Genomic DNA, 25,000 nt, shown 5'->3' with positions numbered 1-25,000 from the left:
GCTGGCATGGGCTTTTTTGCTCGGAAAAGGGTGGCCTTACCTAAATATGTCAATGAACAAATAGATAAAGAAATAAAGAAACCGATAAATACACAGTAAATGAAGAAATGAAATAAAAATTTCAATACATTAAAAGAAAAAGATCGTCGACAAGAACTGTGTGCTCTGAAAAACGAAAAACGTTTATGTAATCACCTGTAGCTATAAATTGTGGATAAAATGAGTCTACTTAAAAGATTGCTCTTTTAAAAGATGTTTGGCATCTTGGGCAACGTAGCATAACATTATAAGGGATGCTCTTGCTCGCCACTATCTCTATCATCTTTTTTTGCTAAAACGGGATAGATCTCAATGTTTTGGAGGGTTAGCAAAATTAAGTGAGGGGTCTCTCTTCGTTTTGATTGTATCTTACCTTGTGGTACAAGAGATATGAAATGCAATGCCGACATATCACTGGAAAAAAGTTTAACTATAATCCTATATGCTTATGTTATCCTGGATCTTGTTAAAGGCAGAAAGACTCTGTCGTGACATTTCCTCTGGTAGTGATGGCGTGTGAAATTCATCAAAGAAGCCTGTGGTGCTGCGTCGGTGGGGTAGTAGTATACAAAAATTTGGATTTATCAAGGGAGTTGATAATGTAAATTGGCCACCGTACAGAGATTCTAAAAGCTGACGTTTCGAGCGTTCATCAAAGAAGACCGTTGGGATTATTAGCGGGTACCAAAATAACAAATGAATAGCGGACAAATAATTTGATAATTCGTTCAACCCCAAAAAGGAACGCTAGGAACATACGCCTTTTATATACAAGCACAAACAATACAAAAATATCTGCAATGAAATTATTCCTGTTTGCATAGGCCTCGTGATAGTGTCATAGTAATCAATATGCAGATCGAGCGGCCCCGAAAACGCCAAAGTCAGTGGCATACTGCTTTTGTTAGTGGCACGAGGGAATGTCGAATCTGGCTTGTGAAGTCCGTGCGTGCACAATTCTTCAAATGATATGCACGCATGCGTCCGTAAAAAGCAAGTGAAAGTTATTTTTATTTTCAAAATCGAGGCCTCGTGTTTTGCAGCACTAAGTCTTCATGGGTTTAAATATGTTTTTGTCTGTAATTCATAGAAGGTAAGAAAAAGTTGGTTTATAATTTCTAAGTCACGCGTCTAAGCTAAATCAGTTTAATTGGTAGGAACGCTGCAGTATACAATTACAGCTTCTAGCCTTTCATGGTTCATTAGAACTTTCTGACGTATTTGGTAGGACAGAAACTACTTATTCTTTCCGTTAAAACGAAAAATCAAACCGGGAACATAGAAGACACAAGAGACAGTCAACAGTCTTCACGGAATAAAAGACGTTTATGTGCAGGCTCTATTTGTACTCTACTTGTATCTTAACGGTTGACTATATGAATTTTAACAGGCGCAAAGTCGATAATGGAGGCGTGGCTCATGTATTGGTTGAGAATTGGGGTAAGTTTTATAATTGGAGTCACACCTCAGTTAAACATTTTCGTTTCAATTATGATTGGTATTTGTGGTCCCTTTTCATCCATTTTTATTGATTTATTCAGTATCCCCATTCAATCTTCGACATTCATTTTTATTTGGATTTGTTGCTCAATAATTCACTTGATATTGAGAGCTCTTTGCACAAGAAAAGAGTTCAATCACTTTGTGATTTGGAACTGCCTTTGATCAACATAAACTCTTTCATTCTCACGATCGAAACTTTCATTCTCCCAACCAGTGACATAGAGTTTTTTTGTTGGATAGTCAAGCGAACTTGGTGTTATATGAAGATCACACCTCTTTAGCTGATAATAATGTTCATATCAATACCCGTTTGACTGACATTTCATAGAAACTGTAAAGAGAATTTACACACCCATCACTCCTCCTACAGAACACAAAGCGGAATTCATTCACTCGATTTGGCTCTCATTCACTGTGATATTAAGCACGTATGATCTACAAGCTCAGTATTTGAATGGGATAGTTGTCTGAAAAACTGTGGTGCTGCGTCGGTGCCGGGGGATTGAAAGACACTACCACCGTAAAACAAGAAATATTTCAAATCAATGGCTAATGTTTCGAACTTAAGTCCTTCGTGAGAACGAAGTGAGGAATGAGGGCTGTTTCAAGTTATATTGGAAGTAGGGGAGCGATTCCATTGATTGGAGATAATGTAACGAAAAAAGCGAGTAAAGTAGCTGAATAAGAAGCGCTCATATATAACAGGGATTGAGAGTGCCGAGTGGCTTTTGTTCCACTGAAGATGCGTTGCTGGCGTTGTCAGGGGAGGGGAAGGGGAGGAGGAAGGCGTGGATTTTTCAGTCCTCCCCTTCCCCTCCCCCGACAAATCCTCCTACGCAAGCTCTGTGGGTTTTTGTGTTTCCTTAGTGTACAAAAAGGCCGCAACTGTCATGTTATTCATTCGCTCAACTAAAACGACTGTGCCACTTTGGAGAAGTTATCGGTACCACCGCGTGTATATTCTTTTGCTCTCCTTTCATTGTGCGAATAACTATTCATCTCAGTTTATGTTCCCATTTGATTGTTTTCCCTCTAAAACGAGTTGAAGGCGGCTTTGTGATCCACCTACGTTTCAGACTTCCTCACTTAACACGTAGCTTAGTGACTGAATATACGATGGGCAGGTGATAGGAGAACGAAACTGATTGACATTACATTTCATCGCAACTTTTAAAATTCCATTTTTAGCGCTTCTAGTCTGTCTAACTGTCATGATAAGCAAAAAATTAACAGATATTTCAAATTTGCACATATAGTTGAATCTTTTACATCAGGCTCCGCGTTTGAAGATAGAGTCTTAAATCTATACATTTCTGTTTTTGCTTTTTGTCTAAATATCTAAATTACAACGGTTGGCCGAGTGACATTCACCAAGTTATTTATGTATAAGTTAGAAATTTGTTTCAGCGCTGAGTGTTTAGGATAAAACGTGGGCAACTATTTAACCGTTTGCCATGTTAACCATGAGTCCTATCAACTTTCAGTGGAAAACAAAACCGAAATTGATATTGACAGCAAATTATTTCAGAATTTCTCAACATTCTTTAACACGACATGAGCAGCTGGTAGCCAAGAGAAGCTAGTTTGTCTTTCCGTAAGGTTTAATCTTGCGATGGAGCTTTATCGCCACACTCATTGGTGTAAAGTTGTATTTTTCATCTCCTTGCTGCATTGTGTCTGGGGTGAGTCCGATTTCATGTTTAGTTAGTCATCATGATAAAATATGGAAGACTGTAAGCACAGAAGCTTGTAGGGGACATGCGATATGAGAGATAGGAGATAAAAAAATGCGTCATGCGAATTCGAAAATGCGAGAGGAAAAATCCGATTTGCGGGTAGGAAAATAAGTGATAAATTTTGAAAGATCCTAGTTTGAAAATCTAAGACGAAAAGTAGAAAATGTTACATAAACACGGATGTCAGAAACAGGGAACGCGTTAGAGGGAAAAACAACCAAAGCTAGCTAGTTCTTTTTGGATTATTGGCAAAAACCAAAGAAAACTTAAATTCATCCATATGATATTGACTCAACATCTGGCTGCCGAGCAAAATATTTTCAGTGGTTTTCCTTCCACGTGGAACATTTTTAGGAAAATTTGGCCTTGTATTTGGTTTTCATACTTTTCGTTGTCCACTGCCGGCACATCCCTTCTGGTAATGGTATCCTATTTCGTGCTACCGGAACATGTCAAAACCAGTATTACACAACTTACAATAACGAAATGACCTTAAAACTATTAAACCCAAGACACCAGGAGGCATCTTTGTGATCAATATTTAACTCTATTGAACACTAGTGCTTCCAGTTTTATCAAAATCCTTTGAAGGAGCTGTTAAAAATCGTATTTTGAAATATATAGTAGCTACCAAATATTGTTTTGTAGGCATTCGACGGTTTCCGCGAGGGTTTTTCCACTTCTCATGCAATAAGCGAAAACAACTAGTCCAATTGAATTCTGCACGATCGCAACAAAGGACGCTCGATGATAGTCGGTCCGTTATACTTCGTTATCTATATTGATGATTTTTCTTGGGGAATTGCTTCAATAAAATGTTTTTTTTTTTCTCTTTGCTGACGACCCCAATTTCTTCTTTAAGCCTTGTGATCCAAGCGACTTAATTGAAGAATTGACTGAATATTCAACTTGAAACTGTCTCGCACTGGTTTAGGTCTCTTAATATTGAGAAAACCAAACTCATAGATATCAGACCTATGCCGAGTGATTTAGTTCATGTAATTGAACAAGTTTAAAGTACAAAATTTCTAGGTGGTTTTTTATTTGAAGACTCATGTAGACTTTCAGACATAGTTTGATGTTATTCTGGTTTGAAGAAATTTGAATGTGGCGCAGAAAGTTACAAATGATTCAAAGAGTCAACTTTTCGACAGTCATGTGGAGTGTCTTCATCAAGGGTAATCCTTCGTCATCGCAAAGGGTACAAATAGGTGTCACATAAACCAGTTTCTAAAGACGAGAATTTCGAAATTAGAGATCTGGGATCATTATTTACCTTGCATTTACGCGCAGACATCACATTAAAGTGCCTGATGTGTCGCGGCATTGTGGGCGATGAATCGGGTGATTCTACAAAGTCAGACACTACTTACAGTCTAAGGCACTCTTGGCTTTGCATTATGCGCTAATTTATTTCTCTTGATGTATTGTATGGTTCTTTACATACATATCTCACCTACATTGGACTGTGAAGTCCAAAACTTACACTCAGAGTTAACAACCTTTGGTTAAAAATCAAAGTTTAAATTTTTTTGCCAGTCAAGTGTTAGCAGTCACAGTTTCAAAATCTGAAGAAAAAAAGGGAGTGATTTTTGATCATAGTAGCACTTTAACACAGCCCCTTCATTATGATATTTTAGGTGCTTCTGTAAAAACGTGATCCTCGCCATTTAGCAAATTAGTGGAGACAGTTATTATTAGTCCAATAAGCTAAATGATGATCTATAGGGGAACTGACGCACGTGACAACGCTATTATTGTTGTTTATTCATTATACAATCGAAACCGCCAAATTGTATTGAGAATACTAGGTCATCATCTCTTTGTAAGAGCTGTGAGGTTCCTTTGTATAACATACAACGACAAAAAGGACTGTAACCCTCGGGAGAAGTTATCAGTACCACTGTGTGTATATTCTCAGTTGAAATTCTTTTGCTCTCCTTTCATTGTCATTGTGCGAATAATTATACAGCTCAGTTTTATGTTCTCATTTGATCGTTTTCCCCCAATGAAGGAAGCGTTCGGATCGACCTGTGTTTCAGACTTCCTCATTTAACATCTAGGAACCAAGAGTGAAGTAGATAAGAGTTTTGATCTATCACTTTACGGTCTTGCTCTAGCACAGTCACATACACTCATACATTCTCATACACTTTGAGCGCGAAACAAACAAAGGACCGCCACTTTTAACCAATCAGATGAAGCGATGTCACGCGTGACTGGTTCTGCCATGTTTTTCAGGGACATAACAACTGATTTTCGCGGGAATGGGTATTCTAAAAATAGACTCATTTGTGACTGTGCTGGGACCCTACCCATAACAACACTCTTATCTAATTCACTCTTGCTAGGAACTGAATATATGATGGACAAGTGGTAGATGAACAAAATTGATTGACATTACATTTCGTCGAAACTTTATCAGTGATTCCAGTATTAGCGCTTCTAGTCTGTCTAACTGGCATGATCAGAGAAACATTTACGAATATCTCAAATTTTGACAAATAGTTGCATCTTAAATATTGGCTCCGCCTTTGAAGGTAGTCTCTAAATTGCACATTTTTTTGCTCTTTGATTCTAACGGCCATAGAAACATGATTATTAAGTAGAGAGATTAGTTTATTCCCCTCTTCTAGCATATACTTAACAACAAGAGAGTATGAAGGTAAGAGAGGTAATCCCTCATATTGGCCCTATTCCCATCGTAATCCCTCTTAAGTTATTTTTAGATCTCCTGCGAGATCCGGTATTCCCAAGAGGGTTAACTGATAGCCAATCATATGTCCCCATTTTCGCTAACGATGCCAATTATTGCGTGGGAATTCGCTCAGCTGTCTACATTGGTACAAATGGGGACACATGATTGGCTATCAGTTAACCCTCGAGGGAACAACTGGTCTTGCAGGAGATCTAAAAATAACTTAAGAGGGATTACGATTGGAATAGGGCCAATATGAGGGATTACCTCTGTTAACTTCATACTCTCTTGCTTAACAATTATTCCATGAGTGCGCGTTGGATATGAGATGGTAAATAGCCAACGAGGGGCGTAGCGCCGAGTTGGCTATAACCAGTCTCGTATCCAACAAGCGCGAATAGAATAATTGTTTAATTAAATTCCTTAAACTCCAAAAGTTTAGAAAGTACAAAATACGAGCGAAAAAAGCGAGCAAACCCGAGCGAAAACGAAAAAAGCTTGATGAGAATTGATGGCATGTTGTGTCAGACCTTGTGGTCAGACAGACGCAGGCTCATTACAAGAACATTTCTTGTCTTTTCGCGTACTTCTAAACGTCAGAATTGATCCAAACTTTCCACAAAACGGTTCTTTTTTTGCTTTATTTAGAGAGAAATTTCGCTTTCTGGCGAGTTAGCTTAGCATTGCTTAGGGCAATTATTTACCATATAAGGTCAAACTAAGGTATATGACCTAATAACCGAGATTGAGTGAACCGCTGGCAATATAGTAGGCGAAGCATAAACTTGAATACTCTTGATATCATTTTCCCGGATAGATGAATCTTCACAGCACTACCCGTTGACTATATATATAACACACTGGTGCTAGTTTGAGCAAGCAAAGGCTACTAAAACTAAAGCTAGATACAAACTACCTAAAGTGCATCAAAACTAAAATGGAATAAAATTAAAAAACGAAGGAAAAAAAGGAACATTGTTATTACTGCATAGCAGCAAAGTCAATTTTGGAAATCAGGTTTTTAAAAGAACTTAAGTCTTGAGATAATCTAATATTGTCTTTATGAGAATTTCATAAGCTAGGCCCTAAATATCTAATTGATTTAAGACCATATGATGATGTGTTATATTTAGGAAGAGATAAAATACCCGATCCCCTGAGATCGTATGACATGGCACGTAAAAAGAAGAGATCCTTAATGTATGATGGAGCTACATTATTTAGTGCTTTATAAACTAGTAACACAATATTTTGAAGTCTTCCTATTAGTCATCATTAATAATGATTCATAGTCCTTATCCTTATTTTGAAAAACGGCTCGTTCTATTAATTTTTCAAACTTATCTGAGTCACATTTAGGACAAAAACGCGAAGTCGTGGGATGGTAATTAAGATGTGAAAGAGTAAAGGAATTGTATAGCTTTAACTTTTTACCGCGCACCGGTCCCGTCTCACAACCGTTCAATGTTCATAATCCTGTGGGAAGTAAAAAAACCCACACAGTTGTGGCTAAGAGTAGGGCACGTAGTTCCCGGTGTTGTGGTCTGTCTTCTCTTGTGTATCATGGTTGGGAGGGTTAAAAAAGGGGCCACGGTAATTGGCGCAAGCTGTTGTGGCGCTCTGTCAGCTTTACTGGCAAAGTTAAATAAATAACTTAACATCAAAAGGGATAAGGCGTTTGAATCTGTTAAGTACACTTATTTGTTGACTAATTTTTCGACATAGGCCAGCAATATGTTCATGAAAATTAAGTTTATGGTCAATGGTAACTCCAAGTAATTTAAGATAGTTTTCTTGCTTAACTTCTTGATCCGCCACTTTGAACTTAAAATCAACAGAGGATCTTCAAGGGGCTAGGCCAAAACTTTGGAACTTAAGCGAATTCCTGGTAAACCAGAATAGAGAATCTTTAAGGTCACCGTGAATAATAGCCTCAATAGTCGATACACATTTATGACTAAAGTGGAGTTGATGGTCATCTGCATATGTATTTATTTGAGTTTCAGTAACACAGAAGGACAAAATAATAAAAAATTAAGGCTAGTCTTGGCTCTTGGGAACTGCGTCGTCTAAGTAATGGACTTGAAACGTTTAATCGTATCTCAACTTGTCTACATATTGTCACCTCTGCCAATAGACCAGGAGGAGATTAAGGAAATTAATAGTCTTTGTTGTGATTTTTTGTGGGTCGGCAGAGAGGGGGGGAGGGGGGGGGGGATAAAATTAAGCGTGATATTTTGATTTGCCGACTATGATCAAGGAGGACTAAAAATGGTTGACGTCCCTCTATTTGCAAAATCTTTGAAGTCTACTTGGATTAAAAATTATTTAGACCAAAATAATCGTGGAAAATGGAAACTGTTCTTTGCTGCGAATTTGCGAGAACTTGATGACCGGAAAAACGGATACTTTTCTGCAAGAGTTATTGCAAATTTGGTCAGAAATCACCTTTGAGGATACGATGGTTTCCACCGCCCAGCTCCGGTCACAACCCATCTGGTTAACTCTCTTATACGTATTGAAAATGAACCAGTATATTTTAAGTTGTGGGATACCAATGGAGTTCTAACTATCAGCAATTTAATGACCAACGACGGTACCTTTTTGTCCTTCTCGGATTTCTAAGAACATTACAAAATTAAGCCAACGTTTTTATCTTTTATGGGGATCATTTCAGCGGTAAAGCAATTGTGGAAAAAGCTCAAACCAGACACCCTAAGAGAAGATTCTAACTACGATAACTTTCGTCTAATTTTCTCTAATGCCAATGAACCTACTAAAGTTGTCTACCAAAAGCTAGTAATTAAAAAGAGAAAGCTACCCTGTAGAGTCAAAAGAAATGGTCCATAGACTACATGTGCGAACAAAATGAATGTGTGGACTGGAAGGCCGTATACTAAAAGCCTTTTCAATGTACCAAAATTTCAAAACTTTTAGAATTCCAGTTTAAACTATTCCACAGAATGCTAGCCACTAATAGTTTACTGAAAAAAAAATTAATGACATGTGCAGTTTCTGTCAAAAGGAAGAGGAAACACTAATACACTTATTTTGGAGCTGCACAATAAGTGCTGTTTTCTGGCAAGGGGAATGAAGCCTTAGGTTTTTAAAACAAAACATCAATACTTTTTGCCTATAGTTGCGCGTTTCTGTATTTGGACCAGCAGAACACACGGCCAATGCTCCGGGGCAGGCTTTCCCTCTTTCCTCTCACATTACAACCCCTCCATTCGTAAATAATTAAAACTGGTTTTTTCCTTGCTTGTGGGAGGTGGCCAAGATCAAGCGCATTATTGTCATTTCGTGAAAAAGTAAGCAATAAAAATGTATTTGTTGAATGTAATACAGTATAGTGTAGTGTAGTGTTATGTGTAATATGTCATTTGTTGACTTAGAACCTTTTGTATGCAAAAAAAGGTTTGGTGAATTTTCTCCAAAATTCACCGGGTTTCTCATTTGCATCCTTAGTTACATTTCGAAAGTGAGAAGCAATAGCTTTCTTCTTAATTTGACGGTTAAGTTTCTTCGTTGTTTATAATTAAGGTGATCAGTAAAATCTCCAGATCTTTGATATTTGCTCCATAGCTGCTCACGCAAGCGAATTGCTTTCCGAAGCCCTCGATTCATAAAATGGTACCTGTTTTCCTTTGAGCTTGACTTTCTTTACAGGAATGTGATCACGTTAATTACATTGGTATACAGTTCTGCCAGGCCCATTGAATGTCAGCAATATCATCGAAGATATAAGAGAGATAAAATGGAGTACAATTTAGATCTTTGATCAATTGCTCCTAGTTAAAATCTCTTGTCTCTCTGTAAGTCAAAAACTTAGGTCGTGATCGTGGAAAAAAAAAATTTATAGCAGTGCAGATATGTTTTATGATCACTTGAATGCGATTCCACCACGGCGATTGTTAGTTGGAATAGCATCGATAAGCGTAGCATTATTGGCATTAATTTTTGTAGGGCTGGTAATAAGACTGGAATCATAAGTTAGGTATTTATTTTTGCAGTCAGTCCTTGGAGTTAAACGTCTCAGTCCCGGCCGTAACAACTATTACTGAACTGAAACCGTTTGACTGGTTAACCATCTTATCTTTTACTTGCAAATAAGGCTTCGAAAAATTAAATTGACAGCAATTATTAAGACTTTAGTCTTAACATTCTTTAACACGAGCAGCTGGCAGCCAAAAGAAGCTCGTTTGTCTTTCCGTGATGGTTGATCTTTCGATGGAGCTTTATCGCCACATACCTTGGTGTAAAGTTGTATTTTTCATCTCCTTACTACATTGTGTCTGGAGGGAGTCCGATTTCATCTTAAGTTAGTCACAATTATGTAAGGAAGCCTGCAAATACGGAAGATTGTGGGGGAAATAAGAGGTGTAAGTTATAAAATCGGCGATAAAAATGCGAGATGCAAGGAAGAAAATGTTACTTAAATTTAAAACGGCTTTCCATAACAGGTTTCGGAGAATCGAGGAAGGGAAACTGAGAACGGGGAGTCTTTAAAACAGGGAATCTCTAAAACGGCCGGGGAATTTCTATGATGGGGAAACTCTAAGACGGGTAATCTCTACTGGCTTCCTGCAAAAAAAATTGAAATCCGTATGGTCCTGAGCTCAGTGCACCGTGCAGCTAACTCACAATAGAGAACTTTGCAATGACAACGGCGACAGCAACGAGAATGTCACACATTTGCATATTTAGTAGTCAAAAACAATAGCTTTGCACGCTCTGCACGTGCGTTTTTCACTTTTGTCCATTTCTTTGCCGTCGTCAGCAAAACAGCAACGTGCAATAGAGAAAGTTGAGGTTTTATGAAGAACGTCAGCACTTGAGGATAACTTTTCATTTTCTCCTCTAAATTAAGCGCCGTTACGACCAGTGTCATTTTTGAGGAACTACCACACCTTTTTGTTGTAAATATGCTAAATTACTACAAATACTAAATTTCAAGGGTTGGTAAAATAACCTTCTCACCAAGCTATGGGAGGCGCGATGGCCTCATGGTTAGTCAACTCGACTCCGGATCGAGTTGTCCGGGTTCGGGGCCTGGCCGGGGACATTGTGTTGTGTTCTTGGGCAAGACACTTTACTCTCACGGTGTTTCTCTCCACCCAGGTGTATAAATGGGTACCGGCGTAATGATGGGGGTAACCCTGCGATGGATTAGCATCCCATCCAGGGGGAAGCATAAATACTCCTAGTCGCATCATGCTACGAAAACTGGAGATAAGCGCCGGCCTTAATTGGGCCTTCAGGCTCGTAACAGAGACTTTGCCTTTTTTACCTTTACTACAAATACTAAATTTCAAGGGTTGTTAAATTAACCTTCTCACCAAGCTACTGGAATCTTTAACTTACAAATTTTAATTTTATCGCTCAGTCCTAGGGATTAAACTTCTGCACCAAGCCGTGAAACTATTAAACAGTTTTACATGTTTTAATATTCTTTAACACGAGCAGCTGGCCACTAAAAGAAGTCAGTTTGTCTTTCCATGATGTTTAATCTTGCGATGGAGCTTTATCGCGACATTCGTTGGTGTAAAATTGCATGATTTTTTCATCTCGTTACTGCATTGTGTCTGGGTTGAGTCCGATTTCATCTTTAGTTAGTCACGATTATATATGAAGGCCTGCAAATACGGAAGCTTGCTGGGGAAGTAAGAGTTAGAAAATGCGCGATAAAGAAAATGAGAGAGGCGAGTTAGGAAATGCGAGTTGCCAGATATAAAAAATCTGGGATTTAAAAAAATGCGAGGTGGCAGGTAGAAAATGTTAAATTAAAACGGCTCTCCATAATAGGTAATGAAGGATCGAGGGAGGGAAGTCTTTAAAACAGGGAATCTCTAAAACGGGGAAATTCCAAAATGGGGATTCTCTAAGACGGGTGATCCTTGAAAGGAAGAATTATTAATTTAAAGATCTGATTTAGTACAAATCCCTTACAATATTGGCTCCCTTAACAAGAGTTTCTGTACGGTCCTGAACTGCATTAAAGGCCATCATCTTGAACGACAATTTTCCTCCTAGTGGAAACTGCGACAAAATTACCAAACATAGCTAGTTCTTTTTTGCGTTTACTGGCAAAAGGTAAAGGAAACATAAGTTCATCCCTGTTGCTTGAACCTGATCTGGCTGCCGGGTCAATATTTTTTCAGTGTTTATTTCTCCATCTCGACCCCTCACAGTCTTTGGGAGAAATTGGCTTTATATTTGGTCTTCATTATTGTCGTTATCCACTGGCCATCGCAGGCAAACATGATTATTCAATAGATAGATTAGTTTGTTTTCCCTTCTTGTTGTAAATATACTAAATTACTACAAATACTTAATTTCAAGGGCTGATAAAGTAACCTATTCACCAAGCTGCTAGAATCTATATCTAATTAAAAATTAATTCTTCGGCTCAGTCCTTGGGATTAAACTTAGAACGGCAGCAAGGAACTATTAAACAGTTTTACATGTTCACCATGAGCCACATACCCTTTAGTGTCAAATAAAGTTACGAAATATGAAATTGACAGCAATTATTGAAAAAAAACTTTAGTCGTAATATTCATTAACACGCACAACTGGTCGCTAAACGAAGCTAATTTGTCAGTTCCTGTCAAGTTTCATCTTGCGATGGAGCTTTATCGCGACATTTATTGGTGTAAAGTTGTATTTTTCATCTCGTTACTACATTGTGTCTGGGAAGTGTTCGTTTTCATCTTTAGTTAGTCATGATTATATATAAGCTTGTAGGGGACATACGGTATGACAGATGCGAGTTAAAAATCGCGTGACTCGAGATAAAAAATGCGTGATAATTTCAAAATTATAAATCTGGCAACATTATTTACTCTGCATTTACGCGCGGACATCACGTTAAAGTGCCGGATGTGTCGCCGCATTGTGGGCAATTGATCGGGTGATCATCTACAAAGTCAGACACTGCTTACAGTCTAAGTCACTCTTGGCTTTGTAGTATGCACTAATTTATTTCTCTTGATGTATTGTATGGTTCTCCACATACACATCTAGCCTGCAAAAAGGACCGTAAAGTCCAAAACGTACACTCAAAGTAAACAACCTTTCAAGAGCACCCAAGGCGTAAATTAAGCAAAAAGCCTTTGGGAGACGTTTCTAGGCTCCTTGTAATGTATGAAGACTGTCCAAGGATATTTTTTTTATCACCTAGCAGAATTTGATCCGTTCGGATATCTTAGCTGAGAATTGAAGTGTCCGATTTTCAGAATAAGAAATTGCTAGCTGAACGTTACCTCCTAAGAACTTCCAACCGAACCATTTGCTCATCCGAAACTGCTAGGTGACCTTTTTAAGTGCCAAAAATTGCAAAAATACCCCTTCCGAAAACGTATCGGACTACTTTTCCCTGGTTGCGAATCTTTTAGATGATGTAATATAAAAAGGAACATTTTTTTTATCATAGCAGCACTTTAACACAGCGCCTTCATTATGATATTTTAGGTGCTTTTGTAAAACTGTGATCCTCGCCATTTCGCAAATTAGTGGTGACAGTTATTGTTTGTCCAATAAGATGAATTATGCCTGAAGTTTGACTCCTTTTTTCTTATCTTTGGGAGAACCGACGCACATGATAACGTTACCATTGTTGTTTATTTATAGACCTTTTCATGGTTTCTGACGCCATCTTTGTTGGTGGGCAAACGCAGCTTAAATTACAGTGAATGTATGGGATTTTGGCCGAATTCAAGCCTCTGTAACTCCGCTGCAAAAAGGCAGATTTCTAAAATTTTTAAATATTTTTAGTCATCACTTAGTGATCAATGGAAAATTAGATCATTGCACAAAGCACAACGTCTGGATATTAGAAATCTCCTATTTCCCGGGAATTTGCATAATTTTGTTTACAAGGGTTTATATGAAATTTACAATTTTTGTCTACGGTCGTTATAACTTGATTCTGAAAGAAATACTTCTCGAAAATAATCTCAAGAGAAGTCCTTTTTGAGAGGTATTCTCGTTATTTACTGTCGTCAAACCTTAAAGGATTTATAATGGTTCGAAAAAACTCCCATATACTCTGATTATTAAGAAAATTAACCAAACTCATAGTTTTCAGTCCTAGGCCGATAAATTTAGGTCATTATACTGCTACAAAATTCCTAGGTGTTGTTGTTGATCAGGTCATTAATTGGAAGATTCTTCTTAACGTTCAGACATAATTTGATGAGAAACTAAATATTTTGAGCAAGAGCCGATACAATGTAGAATTGATTTTAGTCAGGTGTACTATATTTCGGCTGGCCAAACCAGCCTTCTTCAGGTACAATGAGAGTTTACATTCGATTGCTTCTATGTACATATATATATATAGTAAATGGATGTTGACGTAATACTGGAAAAAAATGTAATAAAACTTGGCAGTTACAACAAATTTTAATTCAAATACTAAGAGTAACGGAAAAATAACGGAAGTGACTCTAAATAATAAACTGAAATCTAATACGTTTCTTCGCGGATATTAAGACCGTTGGAATCAATTGTCCTGCCTTTTGAAATTAAAAAAAAGCTTCCCTGGCCTTACGGATCAAGCCTCTGTTACAAAATATTTTTTCGATAGGAATTAATTGCATGTCCTTAGAGATGTTGTGGGGAGAGGAGAGAAAATGTTCTGCGACTGTAGTAGGTTTGGATTTGGTGTTAGCGTTATCTAAAGTGCGGCGGTGTTCATTAAAACAGTCTTTTAAACGTCGTTTAGTTTCTCCCATGTAAACAAAAATAAATAAATTAATGATAATAATAATAATAATAATAATAATAATAATAATAATAATAATATTAGAAGCTGACAGGATTAAGCATGAGGAGATGAAAGAAACAGTAACCAAAGAATATAAAAGGAGGGTACGGAAGATTTTAGAAACGAAACTTAATGGGGGTAACCTTGTCAAAGCTATCAACACGTGGGCTATTCCTCTCCTGAGATATTCTGCTGCATTCCTGGACTGGAGAAAGTCAGAGTTACAAGATCTAGATAGAAAGACCAGAAAATTACTTACCATGCATAATAGTCTCCATCCAAAGAGTAATGTCGATCGTATCTACATATACCGAGAGAAGAAGGTGGACGAGGACTAATTAGTGTTGAAGACTGTGTAGAATCTGCTACCTTGGGGTTGGAGCGATATTTCAATGATAGTGATGAAAGACTGATAAAGGCTGCTAGAAAGATCAGCGGTGGTCATAATGAAACAGAGGTTGAGTATAAGATACGTAAGAGAAACGAAAGAAAGGAACAGTGGAGGGAAAAGGTTATGCACGGACAATTTGTAGGACAGACGGAAGAAATATTAAGGAATGAATCCTGGCTTTGGTTAAAGAAAGGAAGTCTAAAAAGGGAGACTGAGAGTCTTATTATGGTAACACAAGAACATGCGTTTGCAACGAATCTGATGAAAGCTAGAATATATCAAACTCAAGAGAACAGTAAATGTCGAATGTGTAGAAAGGTGGATGAAAGCACAAATCATATTGTGAGTGAATGCCCTAAACTATCACAAAAGGAATATAAAAGGACACATGACTGGCTGGGTAAGAAGATTCATTGGGAAGTTTGTAAAGAGGAAGGTTTCATTGTCAATGAAAAGTGGTATGAACATCTACCTGAGCCAGTACTACAGAATGAGGGATGTAAAATATTATGGGATTTTATTGCGATACAGACTGATAACGTAATAGAGGCAAGAAGACCGGACATAATTGTTGTTGAAAAGAGAAATAAATGTTGCAAAATAATAGATTTTGCAATACCATATGATAACCGTATTGAGGAGAAAGAAGTCGAGAAGGTAGTAAAATACCAGGATCTAGCAAGAGAATTGAAGAAGTTATGGAAAATGAAAACAATGGTAATTACAAAAGTTGAATGAGACTTACAGGAAGTTGAAGTTCGACTGGGATTTCACCTTTGTCACCATACACAGAGGGATTACATGAGATAGCATTGCGCCTGCGTGAACTCAGTCTTTAAAGCACTAGCCATGTGCATCGTAAGAAGGAAGTAACAGGGTGGGTCTAAGGGTGGGCATGTAATCCCTCTGTGTATGGTGACAAAGGTGGAATCCCAGTCGAACTTCAACTTACGGTAAGTCTCGTTCATCTTTTGTATTCCACCTTGTCACCCACAGAGGGATCACATGATGCACAGGCTAGTAGTAAGTAATTTCATACAAGTGAACACATTACTGTAAAACTTTATTGGCAAACGTGTCTTCCACAATCTTTTTGTCATAGAATTTAGCGAAGGTGGATTCTGACTTCCATCCAGCCTTGTCAAGAATATCTGCTAATGGAACATCACTCAGCTTTGCCTTAGAAGTAGAAGCTGACCTTGTGCTATGAGGCTTGAAAATGTTTTCATCAATGCCTGAACTTTGTAATACAAACTTAACCCAACGACTGATCGTGTCTCTAGACACTGGACCATGCGGTTTGACATAACTTAGCAACAATTGACTACATGAACGAGTCTCCCTTGCAAACTTTGTCCTAGTCAAATACTCCTTGAGAGTGGTCACAACACAAATTCGTGGATCTGTGAATGGTTTAAGCTCAATCACCATACCCTAGGATCCTGGTTTGGACTGTTTAACATGCTCTTGAAGTCTGAATACCATAGAGGAGCCAGAATCTATCATGCTGCTCACATTGAGAAAAAGAAGGGATCTTCCCCTTTGAGCAGTGACTAGAGCTAATAACATTGTGAGCTTCAACGATAAACTCTTGAGAGAAATCTCATTAACAGGAAACAAAGTCTTTAAGTAATCAAGAACTTGGTGTGCATCCCAAACTGCTGTATAACGAGGCATCGCTGGGCGAGATTCAAATACTCCCTTTAGAAACCTAATAACTAAAGGATGTTGCCCAACTGGGATACCATCAATTGAGGGCAGTATCGAAGAAAGTGGTGAGCGAGCAGTATTAAGGCTACTATAACTAAGACCATTGTTAAATAAAGTCAGTAGAAATTCTATGACTTGGGCTAAAGAGGGACGAACTGTACTAATCTGTTCTCTATGACAGAATTCAAGCCATTTTTTATAATAGGATTAGTACTGTTTAGATGTGCCTTCCCTCCACGACTTGAGGATAATCTTGGTAGCTTCTGCAGAAATGCCTTGCTTCGTAAGGGATTCCCCGATAACTTGCATGCAGTTAGTTTCAGTTTGCCCTCCATGGGATGTGGTTGACTGGGCTTGCTTGGAAGATACAATGTCCCTCTTGTCACTGGTGACAGTCTGGGCGTCTCGACTAAAAGACTCATCAGCTTCGGATACCAGGGCTGGGTTGGCCAGACTGGAACAATGATGATCCCTTCCCCTTCCTCCATTTCGATTTTCTTTAAACAACGAAGTATCAGGCTAAAAGGGGGGAAAGCATAAAATTGTTCTTGAGACCAAGAGCAAGAGAAAGCATCCACAAATTGTGCCTCAGGGTCTGGCCTCCATGACACGTAACGGGTAACTTTTCTGTTAAATCTAGATGCAAAAAAATCAATGGACGGCATGCCATAGGTCTCAACAATGCTGTGAAAAATATTTTCCTTGAGTGACTATTCTGTGTTATCATTAAATGTTCTAGATTCCCTATCAGCCTCAACATTTTCTTTACCTGGTAACGGGATTGCTGTCACCCAGATATTTCTCTGCATACACCAGGTCCAAATTTCACGTGAAATCTTATTACATTCCAAAGAATGAGTGCCACCCATGGCATTTATGTAAGAGACCGCAGTGGTATTATCTATGTGGAGGTTAATATGACAGTTTTTCATCGAGTGGCAGAATGATTTCAAAGCAAAAAAAGCAGCAAGTGTTTCTAACTCACTGATGTGACAGTTAGACTCAGTTACAGTCCAGCGACCTCCTGCTTTATTTCCCTTGCACACTGCCCCCCACCCTTTTTTGAGGCATCAGAATACAGGGAGACTAATGGATCCCCATTGGATATCCACTTAAATGAGCTCTCAACATTTTTGATCCATCATTTGAGGTCTATAACTGAGGTATCTGACAATATCATTACTGAGTTGTAGTTTCCCCTACTTTCTTTCAGAGCTTTGATTTTGTCTATTTCTAAACTTCTATAGAAAAGTTGTGCACACCGGGGAACATAGAAACCATTAAGCCTATCACTTCTGAGACATTATGAACTGAAACATGAGTTTTTGTCAATAGAGCTGAACATTTCTGTTTCAGTTTTCCAGCTTTCTCTGGTGTTGGTCTCACTGTCATCGTGAGTGAGTTTAAGATAAAGCCCAAAAATGTTAACTCATGGCTGGGTGCAAGAATTCATTTCTCTTGATTTAGAAGAAAACCCACTTTGGTGAAAAGGTGGACAGTGTCCTGAACATTATAAGTGCATTCATCAAAAGAGGGCCCTTGCAAGTATGAATCATCAATGTAGCCCACATTTGTGTGTCCCATTTGCCTTAAGGTGGAGTAGACAGGCTTAAGCAATTTAGTAAAAAGTCGGGGAGCAGAAGCAAGACCATTAGGGAGGCAAGTAAACTGAAATAATCGCCCCCGCCAGGAGAACTTCAAATATTTTTGGCATTTCTCATTGATTGGAACCGAATAATATGCATTTTGCAAGTCTACAGATGCCATATAACATCCAGGTGTCATAAGCAAAATTGCTGAAGTTAAGCTTTGCATTTTAAAATGATGGTTGCTAATATATTGATTTAAGGTCTTCAAATTGAGAATGAGCCTATACCCTCCAGTCTTCTTTTTACGAAGAAATATAGTAGAGAGAAATTCTCCATGACAGTGCTGTGATTTCACAATGACCCCCTTTGTCAGAAGTTGGTCTAATTCTGAACTGATAATCTGTGATTCTTCACAATTAAAAGCGATTTCCTTTGGGGGAAGCATTTGTACAGGAGGGCAGTCAACAAAATCAACATTAAAACCCTTGAGGGTTTTGAGAATCTGCGGATCGGAAGTCAATTCTCTCCATTCAGGGAAATGTAATTTCAATCTACCTGCCGTTTGTACTGGTTCTACAAGACACAACTTTTGACTTACCTCAGGTAAGTCTTCAGAAGCTTTGTTTACTTGCTTTGACCCTTCGACTTGGGATACTTGTCTGAATTCTGAGTGGCTGGACCGCGACTTGCGGTCTGTCGCCAGCCTAAAAAATGCTTCTGACTTCCTCTTGCTCGAAAAAACTTTCCTCTGGCATCAGATGATTGGCTTTTGTACCCAAAGTTAGAGGGGGTCGGGCCTTTATGACGAGTGACGGTGGAAGTAGTTACTTTCCGGCCAACACGGTTTACTTCGGAGATATCTTTGACTTGCTTCGACAAGTCGTCTCCGAATAGTTCAGCTGTCACTGGTGTAGACGCTGAGCAAAGGTGTTTGTAATCCGAGTGCAAGTCCGGTTTTATGAGCTCTTTCCTTCTATTATTAAGCTCGGTATTTGCATGTGCCAAAAGAGAAAGGCTGTCTATTGCCTCTTGAGCGAGCACTTTCCCGCCATTTATCTCATTAACTCGTTTCAAGATGGCGTCAGTGATGCGAGCAAGAGCTGTCATACCCTTAACGATAGACGTTTGCACTTTTTGGAATTTCAAGTCTTGCGACCTGATGGTGGAGCTGAGATCCCAAATCAGTTGGTTAACTCGAACTTTCGTTAAACCTTCACAGTTTTCCGGCTGCGGATATTTGTTTATCTTGTCTTGAAGCAGTTCTTCTAGCATGCCGTCTCGCACGAGACGCGTCACAATTTTAGCGAGCTCTTCATGAATGGGAGGTCCCGTCTCTTCCGACTTCAGGTCATTTTGAACAGTTTTAAGGAAGTCTCCAACTGATTCGTCGACTTCAGGTTGCCTTACATTGCCATGCTCTGTGGTATTAGACAAAAGGTCATTGACCGAGGCATCAACATCAATCTGATCGCTCGATGAAGACGATTTTCCCGCCTTCTCGCTGGGTTTGTCTTGTGAGGGGTTTGACAATTGATTGTCGTTTAAGTCACCCTCGGTGACCTCCTCACACACATACCTCTCAAGGGTTTGTGTTAGGGCCGTGGTCAACGACTCGGCCATCCGAAAAAAACCTTGTTCCATAGATTTTTGCAAATCACTGATGTGAGCACTCGCCATGTCTTCATCGTTTTGACGGGAGTCAATTATGACCTTTTTCCCGTCTTTGTCATTGCCGCGTTTCGAAGACTTGGAAGGTCTCTCTCCTGGTACCGGGTGCATCTCTACATGAATTTCTTTCGATGTTTTAGTGGGCGAAGCAGGCGGCATTGTGCGTGGCAAAAACCAAATTTTCGCACGACATAAAAGACAATCCGTTCACCACGAAGGCAACAACGCACTGAGTTCACGCAGGCGCAATGCTATCTCATGTGATCCCTCTGTGAGTGACAAGGTGGAATCCTATTGTAATCGGAACATTTGGAACAGTTCCAAAGGATTTAAAGAGGAGACTAGAGAATATTGGTATAGAGACCAAGTTAGACGAACTTCAGAAAAGTGTGATTCTGAACACGGCTAGGATTCTTAGGAAGGCCCTAGAAGTTTGAGGAGAGTTGCTGTCACCAAGCTTCCTGGAGTACTGAAGTTCCATTGGAAATCCAATGTGCGAAAACAAGATAATAATAATAATGATGCTGTTGATGATGATAAGAAACCCTTACCATAAACAAAAGAAGCTTTCCAATGTCCTGAATACTTTAAACTGGAAGATTTTTCATTCCTGCATTATCGACGTTACAGTATTCGCTATTAAAATTAGCTTCTCATGATTTCGTGGTTTTATCAGCAAATTAAGGGATTAGTTGTTAATGAATTTTACCCAAAATTAATGCATATCGACCCACCCTGGTATCTTTATCAAATGCCAAATGGGACAAATAGTGCAGAAACTTTGTTGGCATGTCCGAAAATATTTCCTAGGCCTGCGCACATAGGAAGCAGAGAGCACCTTAAACGGAATAGGTCTCAAAAGAGCCCGACTGCCGAACATTTAGAACTGGTTTTGCATGGTTTTCCAGACTAAAGATAATAATAATAATAATAATAATAATAATAATAATAATAATGATGATAATAATAATGATGATGATGATGATGATGATGATGATGATGATAATACTAATAATACTAATAATAATAACTGGACAATTAGAGTATCGACGGCTTGAAATGAACAAGATTACATAACAATCACTGAGATATTCGAATACGCTGAAATATCTAAGCAAATGAAAAGAAAAGAATCAAAATAAAAGACTGAACTAAACTTACTTCTGTGATGGGTTTCCGTGAACTACGAACTCATGAAAGTGAACTCGACGGCCTAACACTGCTGCAACTAGTTGACTTACACTACTAAAACTGGTAAGCGACTGACTCATATCCTTTCAAACACGTGCTATTGACTGATCTGAAACTTAAGCCTTAGTCACCCAAATGAATTCTCTTAAAATGTCAATCAAAGCTTTGTGCGTTTCCGCTAATAATTAATTAATCCGTTCTGTCGCGGTAAAAAATAAAAAAATAAATTAATAATAATAATAATCGGTTTAGCTCATTAAGTGTTTGTTACACTTTATCTACTGCATTAATTAAAAAAAATGGTTCCAAATGTTAGTTTACTTGGGAAAAGAACAAAAATAAAATGAGTCTTGTTTTCCGCCAGGGAGTTTTCAACTGTAACCTAAATTGCCATGGTTTATTTAAACGTAGGAGACTGTATTGATTGGGATCTTGGAATGGAAAACGGTTTAATACCAGATGAAAGGATAACAGCCTCCAGCGCCCACTCCTATGGTCCAGCCAGTTTTGGTAGATTGAATGACCTAAGAGGATCATGGTGTGCTCGTTTGGATAATGCTAACAAGTATCTGCAGATTGACCTACAGTCGCTTCATGTAATCTGTGCTGTGTCCACTCAAGGGCATAATCGTTTTTCTTGGTGGGTGAAGAAGTACACCTTACAGTTATCTATAGACAGTAAAACATGGACAGATTACAAAGAAAATGGTCTTGTTAAGGTGAGTTACAAAGTTGTCGATATACGGTGGACATTTAGCATTTAGTTTATAATCAATGAGTACATCATGTCAGTACAAGATGGAATATTAAATTAAAAGTACTTCTTGTACTGAATAACGTCATGGAGATTATAACGAAAGTGCAATTACTTTTTTGCTTTCGTTGTTCGTCGGCGTAATTGGTTTTGAGGTAGAACACAGTTAAAAGGTTTTTTCTCCACAAAAACTAATTATATTGCGGACAAAGTTAATGGCATCGGCGCAGGCCAAAACCAACATTTTGCTCATGCTGGATAAAGTGAACTTTGTTCAACGTTTTCCTCACTGCCTCGATTTGTCTTGTTGTTTGTAATTGCACTCAATGGATAACAAACGACAACCTGATAGTCTTCAGTAGAGTCTTTTTTTACAGATGTGTTCACCTTTCTTGTTTAATGCCGGAATTTCTAGCGATGGAGTGGTAACGAATAAGTCTGAAATTGAATATTTCTGCGTTACAAGAGCGAGAGGGCCTGGGTTGCAGAAGGTGTAAGTGAGGGATTATAGGTAGTGACTGAAGTGTATCTAAGCTAGGTATAGCACGTGATTAGTCATTCGAGGCCGACACCTATTACCCACGATTATCAAGATTTTGGACGTATACTTAAACTTCATTTTGGTTTTAATTGTACACATTTATCTGTTACGCAATTCTTAGTTTGCAGTCACGTGATTAGACGGCCATGTTAGTGCACAAAACAAAAGTAAAATGTCTCTCGCGGTTTGTATAATAATAATAATAATAATAATAATAGAGACAAATTACACCAACATGGCCGCCATGACGTCCGAAATATTTGCGGCATTGAATTTGGTTCGGGGAGGATACGTTTCCATTTTTTTTCCCACAGGGTTTTTGGTTTTCGTATCCGCCAATTCTCCATCTTCGAATTCCCCATAATACACTTTGTTTGCCGCCCAAATTTTGCATAAACTATTGTTTTCAAATGCTCTTGTGGACACTGCATATTCCCAAGAGCATTTGAAACAGTAGTTTATGCAAAATTTGGGGGGGGGGGGGGGCGCAAATAGAGTGAATTATGGGGAGTTCGAAAATATAGAATGCCACTACTTTGTATATTGGATATACTTTCCTTGCTGTATTGGGTTGAAATGTGTTTAGTCAATTTATCTCCGCCCAATAGATGTGGCTTTTCTCCAATGTTCATATTTGTAATGTTAAGACGCGTGTGCGGCCTAAACGTCCAAAGTAAACCTAACCGTATATTTCTCTCGTGTCTGTTGCGCAGTGAAACTGGAAGGTATGTTTAGTCGTTTTGTTATAGGTCTCAATTATAATATTAACAGTATGCAATTTTTTTATGACGCATAAGTGGTAAGAAAAGAAAAAGAAAAATATTTGACCTGATGTTCTCATGTCACAAGCAAGTGATAATTTTTATTCCTTCTTTGCTATTCATTGGCATACTTTACACTTGAGGTGGCTCAAACCTGTTTCAACAAATGAAAGAAACGTTCGTATTAGAAGAATTCACACTACAAGACCTTATCACTTAACAGCAATGTTATGGTACCATATCAAACACCAATTATTGCTGAAAAAGATTCGGTTATTTTTGTGACGTAAAAAGGTTTCCGTGGCAACAGTTACTCATATCTCAAAAAAGAACTCGGTGGCCCCCATTTTTTATTTCTCAAATGTAATCAGCATGCCAGAATGAAACTTTCTGCATTCACAAATGAGCTCCGTGATTTCAGTCATTTTATTCCTAACTGGGGCTCTTATTTGTTCAAAGAACGCTTCGAGCGGATGTCTAAAGCCATCGTCAAGTGATGGAAATGTATTTGGGTATGAGATATGGCAATTTTCAAGAGATTTCTGGCTTCCAACATCTTCAACCTGGCTATTGACCGAATGCAAAAATGGCCGCCAACAAATTATTCTTTTGCCTTTGTGTTAATTAGCCTAACTAGCCTCGTTCACACGCGTAAAATTGAAGAATTTGGACTGTAAAGCGAGGCTAGTTATGCTAATTAACACAAAGAGAAAAGAACAATTTGTTGGCGGCCATTTTTGCATTCGGTCAATTCAGTGACTTAATTATCACACGGCAGGCCGATGATATTGTGGATGGTTAGCCCCTTTCGGAGAGATATTTCTCTGACCATGCTACCGTGATATGTAAGCTAAGCATGATGAGGCCTGCGCCACGAACTAAGCATGCTGAATACAGGAAACTCAAATAAATTGACATAACCAAGTTGAGAAAAGCTATTTGTAACTCCCAGCTACATCAAGACCCGCCTGATGATTTGAACATGCTGCTCGACTGTTATAACACGACTTTAAAACCGCTATTAGACGAACACGCGCCGGTTTGTTCTCGTCATGGCATCACTCGACCCAGGCTCCAATTGTTTAATGATAACATATTTCAGGCTCGAAGGGACAGGAGGAAGACCGAGAGAAGATGGAGGAAAACTGGACTCCCATCAGATCTTGTAGTATTCAAAGTGAAGCGGAATTATGTTGTACATGCGAAGAACGAAGATAGGTGTACTCATTGCAGGCAATTTATTGACAAGAACAGTTTGGACCAAGCAAAGCTGTTCCGGGCTAATAAGAGTTAATTAAATCTGCAAGAGGACAAGTCTCTTCCACCATATACTAACGCCTCTGTTCTCGCAAATGAGATGGGTGAATACTTCATCCATAGAGTAGTTGCTATAAGATCAAAGTTAGCCGGTGACGCCGTCCCTCATGCGGTTTCTACTGAGTGTGCGCCTCACGGTTCATCGTGTACCGATGTCCTGATTATAGGTTCTCGCCAGCAGCTCTCAAAAGTTTCAATCCAAAGCATCAATATCAGACAGGCTGAAGTCTCTTCTGTAGTCTCTGCGCGCAATACAGGCACATGCTTTGATACGCATCTACATATGGGAACTCATATTACAAAGACATGTAGCAGCGCTTTCTATTACTTGT

The 25,000-nt window shown here is 38.6% G+C and overlaps 2 protein-coding genes across 2 annotated transcripts in view; one reads left to right on the top strand and one right to left on the bottom strand.

Moving 5' to 3' along the window:
• Nucleotides 1-3,108: 3,108 nt before the first annotated feature.
• LOC138023222 (neuropilin-2-like) overlaps nucleotides 3,109-25,000 on the top strand; it is a 40,293-nt gene continuing 18,401 nt past the window's right edge. Inside the window, exons 1-2 of the mRNA XM_068870248.1 lie at nucleotides 3,109-3,224; nucleotides 21,707-22,014. Of these exons, the coding sequence (XP_068726349.1) occupies nucleotides 3,155-3,224; nucleotides 21,707-22,014 (378 nt within the window). The 5' untranslated portion in view covers nucleotides 3,109-3,154. The remainder of the gene's footprint in view (nucleotides 3,225-21,706; nucleotides 22,015-25,000) is intronic.
• On the bottom strand, nucleotides 18,895-20,215 carry LOC138024009 (uncharacterized). Its single transcript, XM_068871101.1, has one exon. The coding sequence runs from the start codon at nucleotides 20,213-20,215 to the stop codon at nucleotides 19,061-19,063; it is 1,155 nt and encodes a 384-aa protein (XP_068727202.1). The 3' UTR covers nucleotides 18,895-19,060.

Source organism: Montipora capricornis, chromosome 11 (assembly GCF_036669925.1).
Source record: "Montipora capricornis isolate CH-2021 chromosome 11, ASM3666992v2, whole genome shotgun sequence".
NCBI lineage: Eukaryota > Metazoa > Cnidaria > Anthozoa > Scleractinia > Acroporidae > Montipora > Montipora capricornis.
This window is presented reverse-complemented; position numbering and strand designations above follow the sequence as displayed.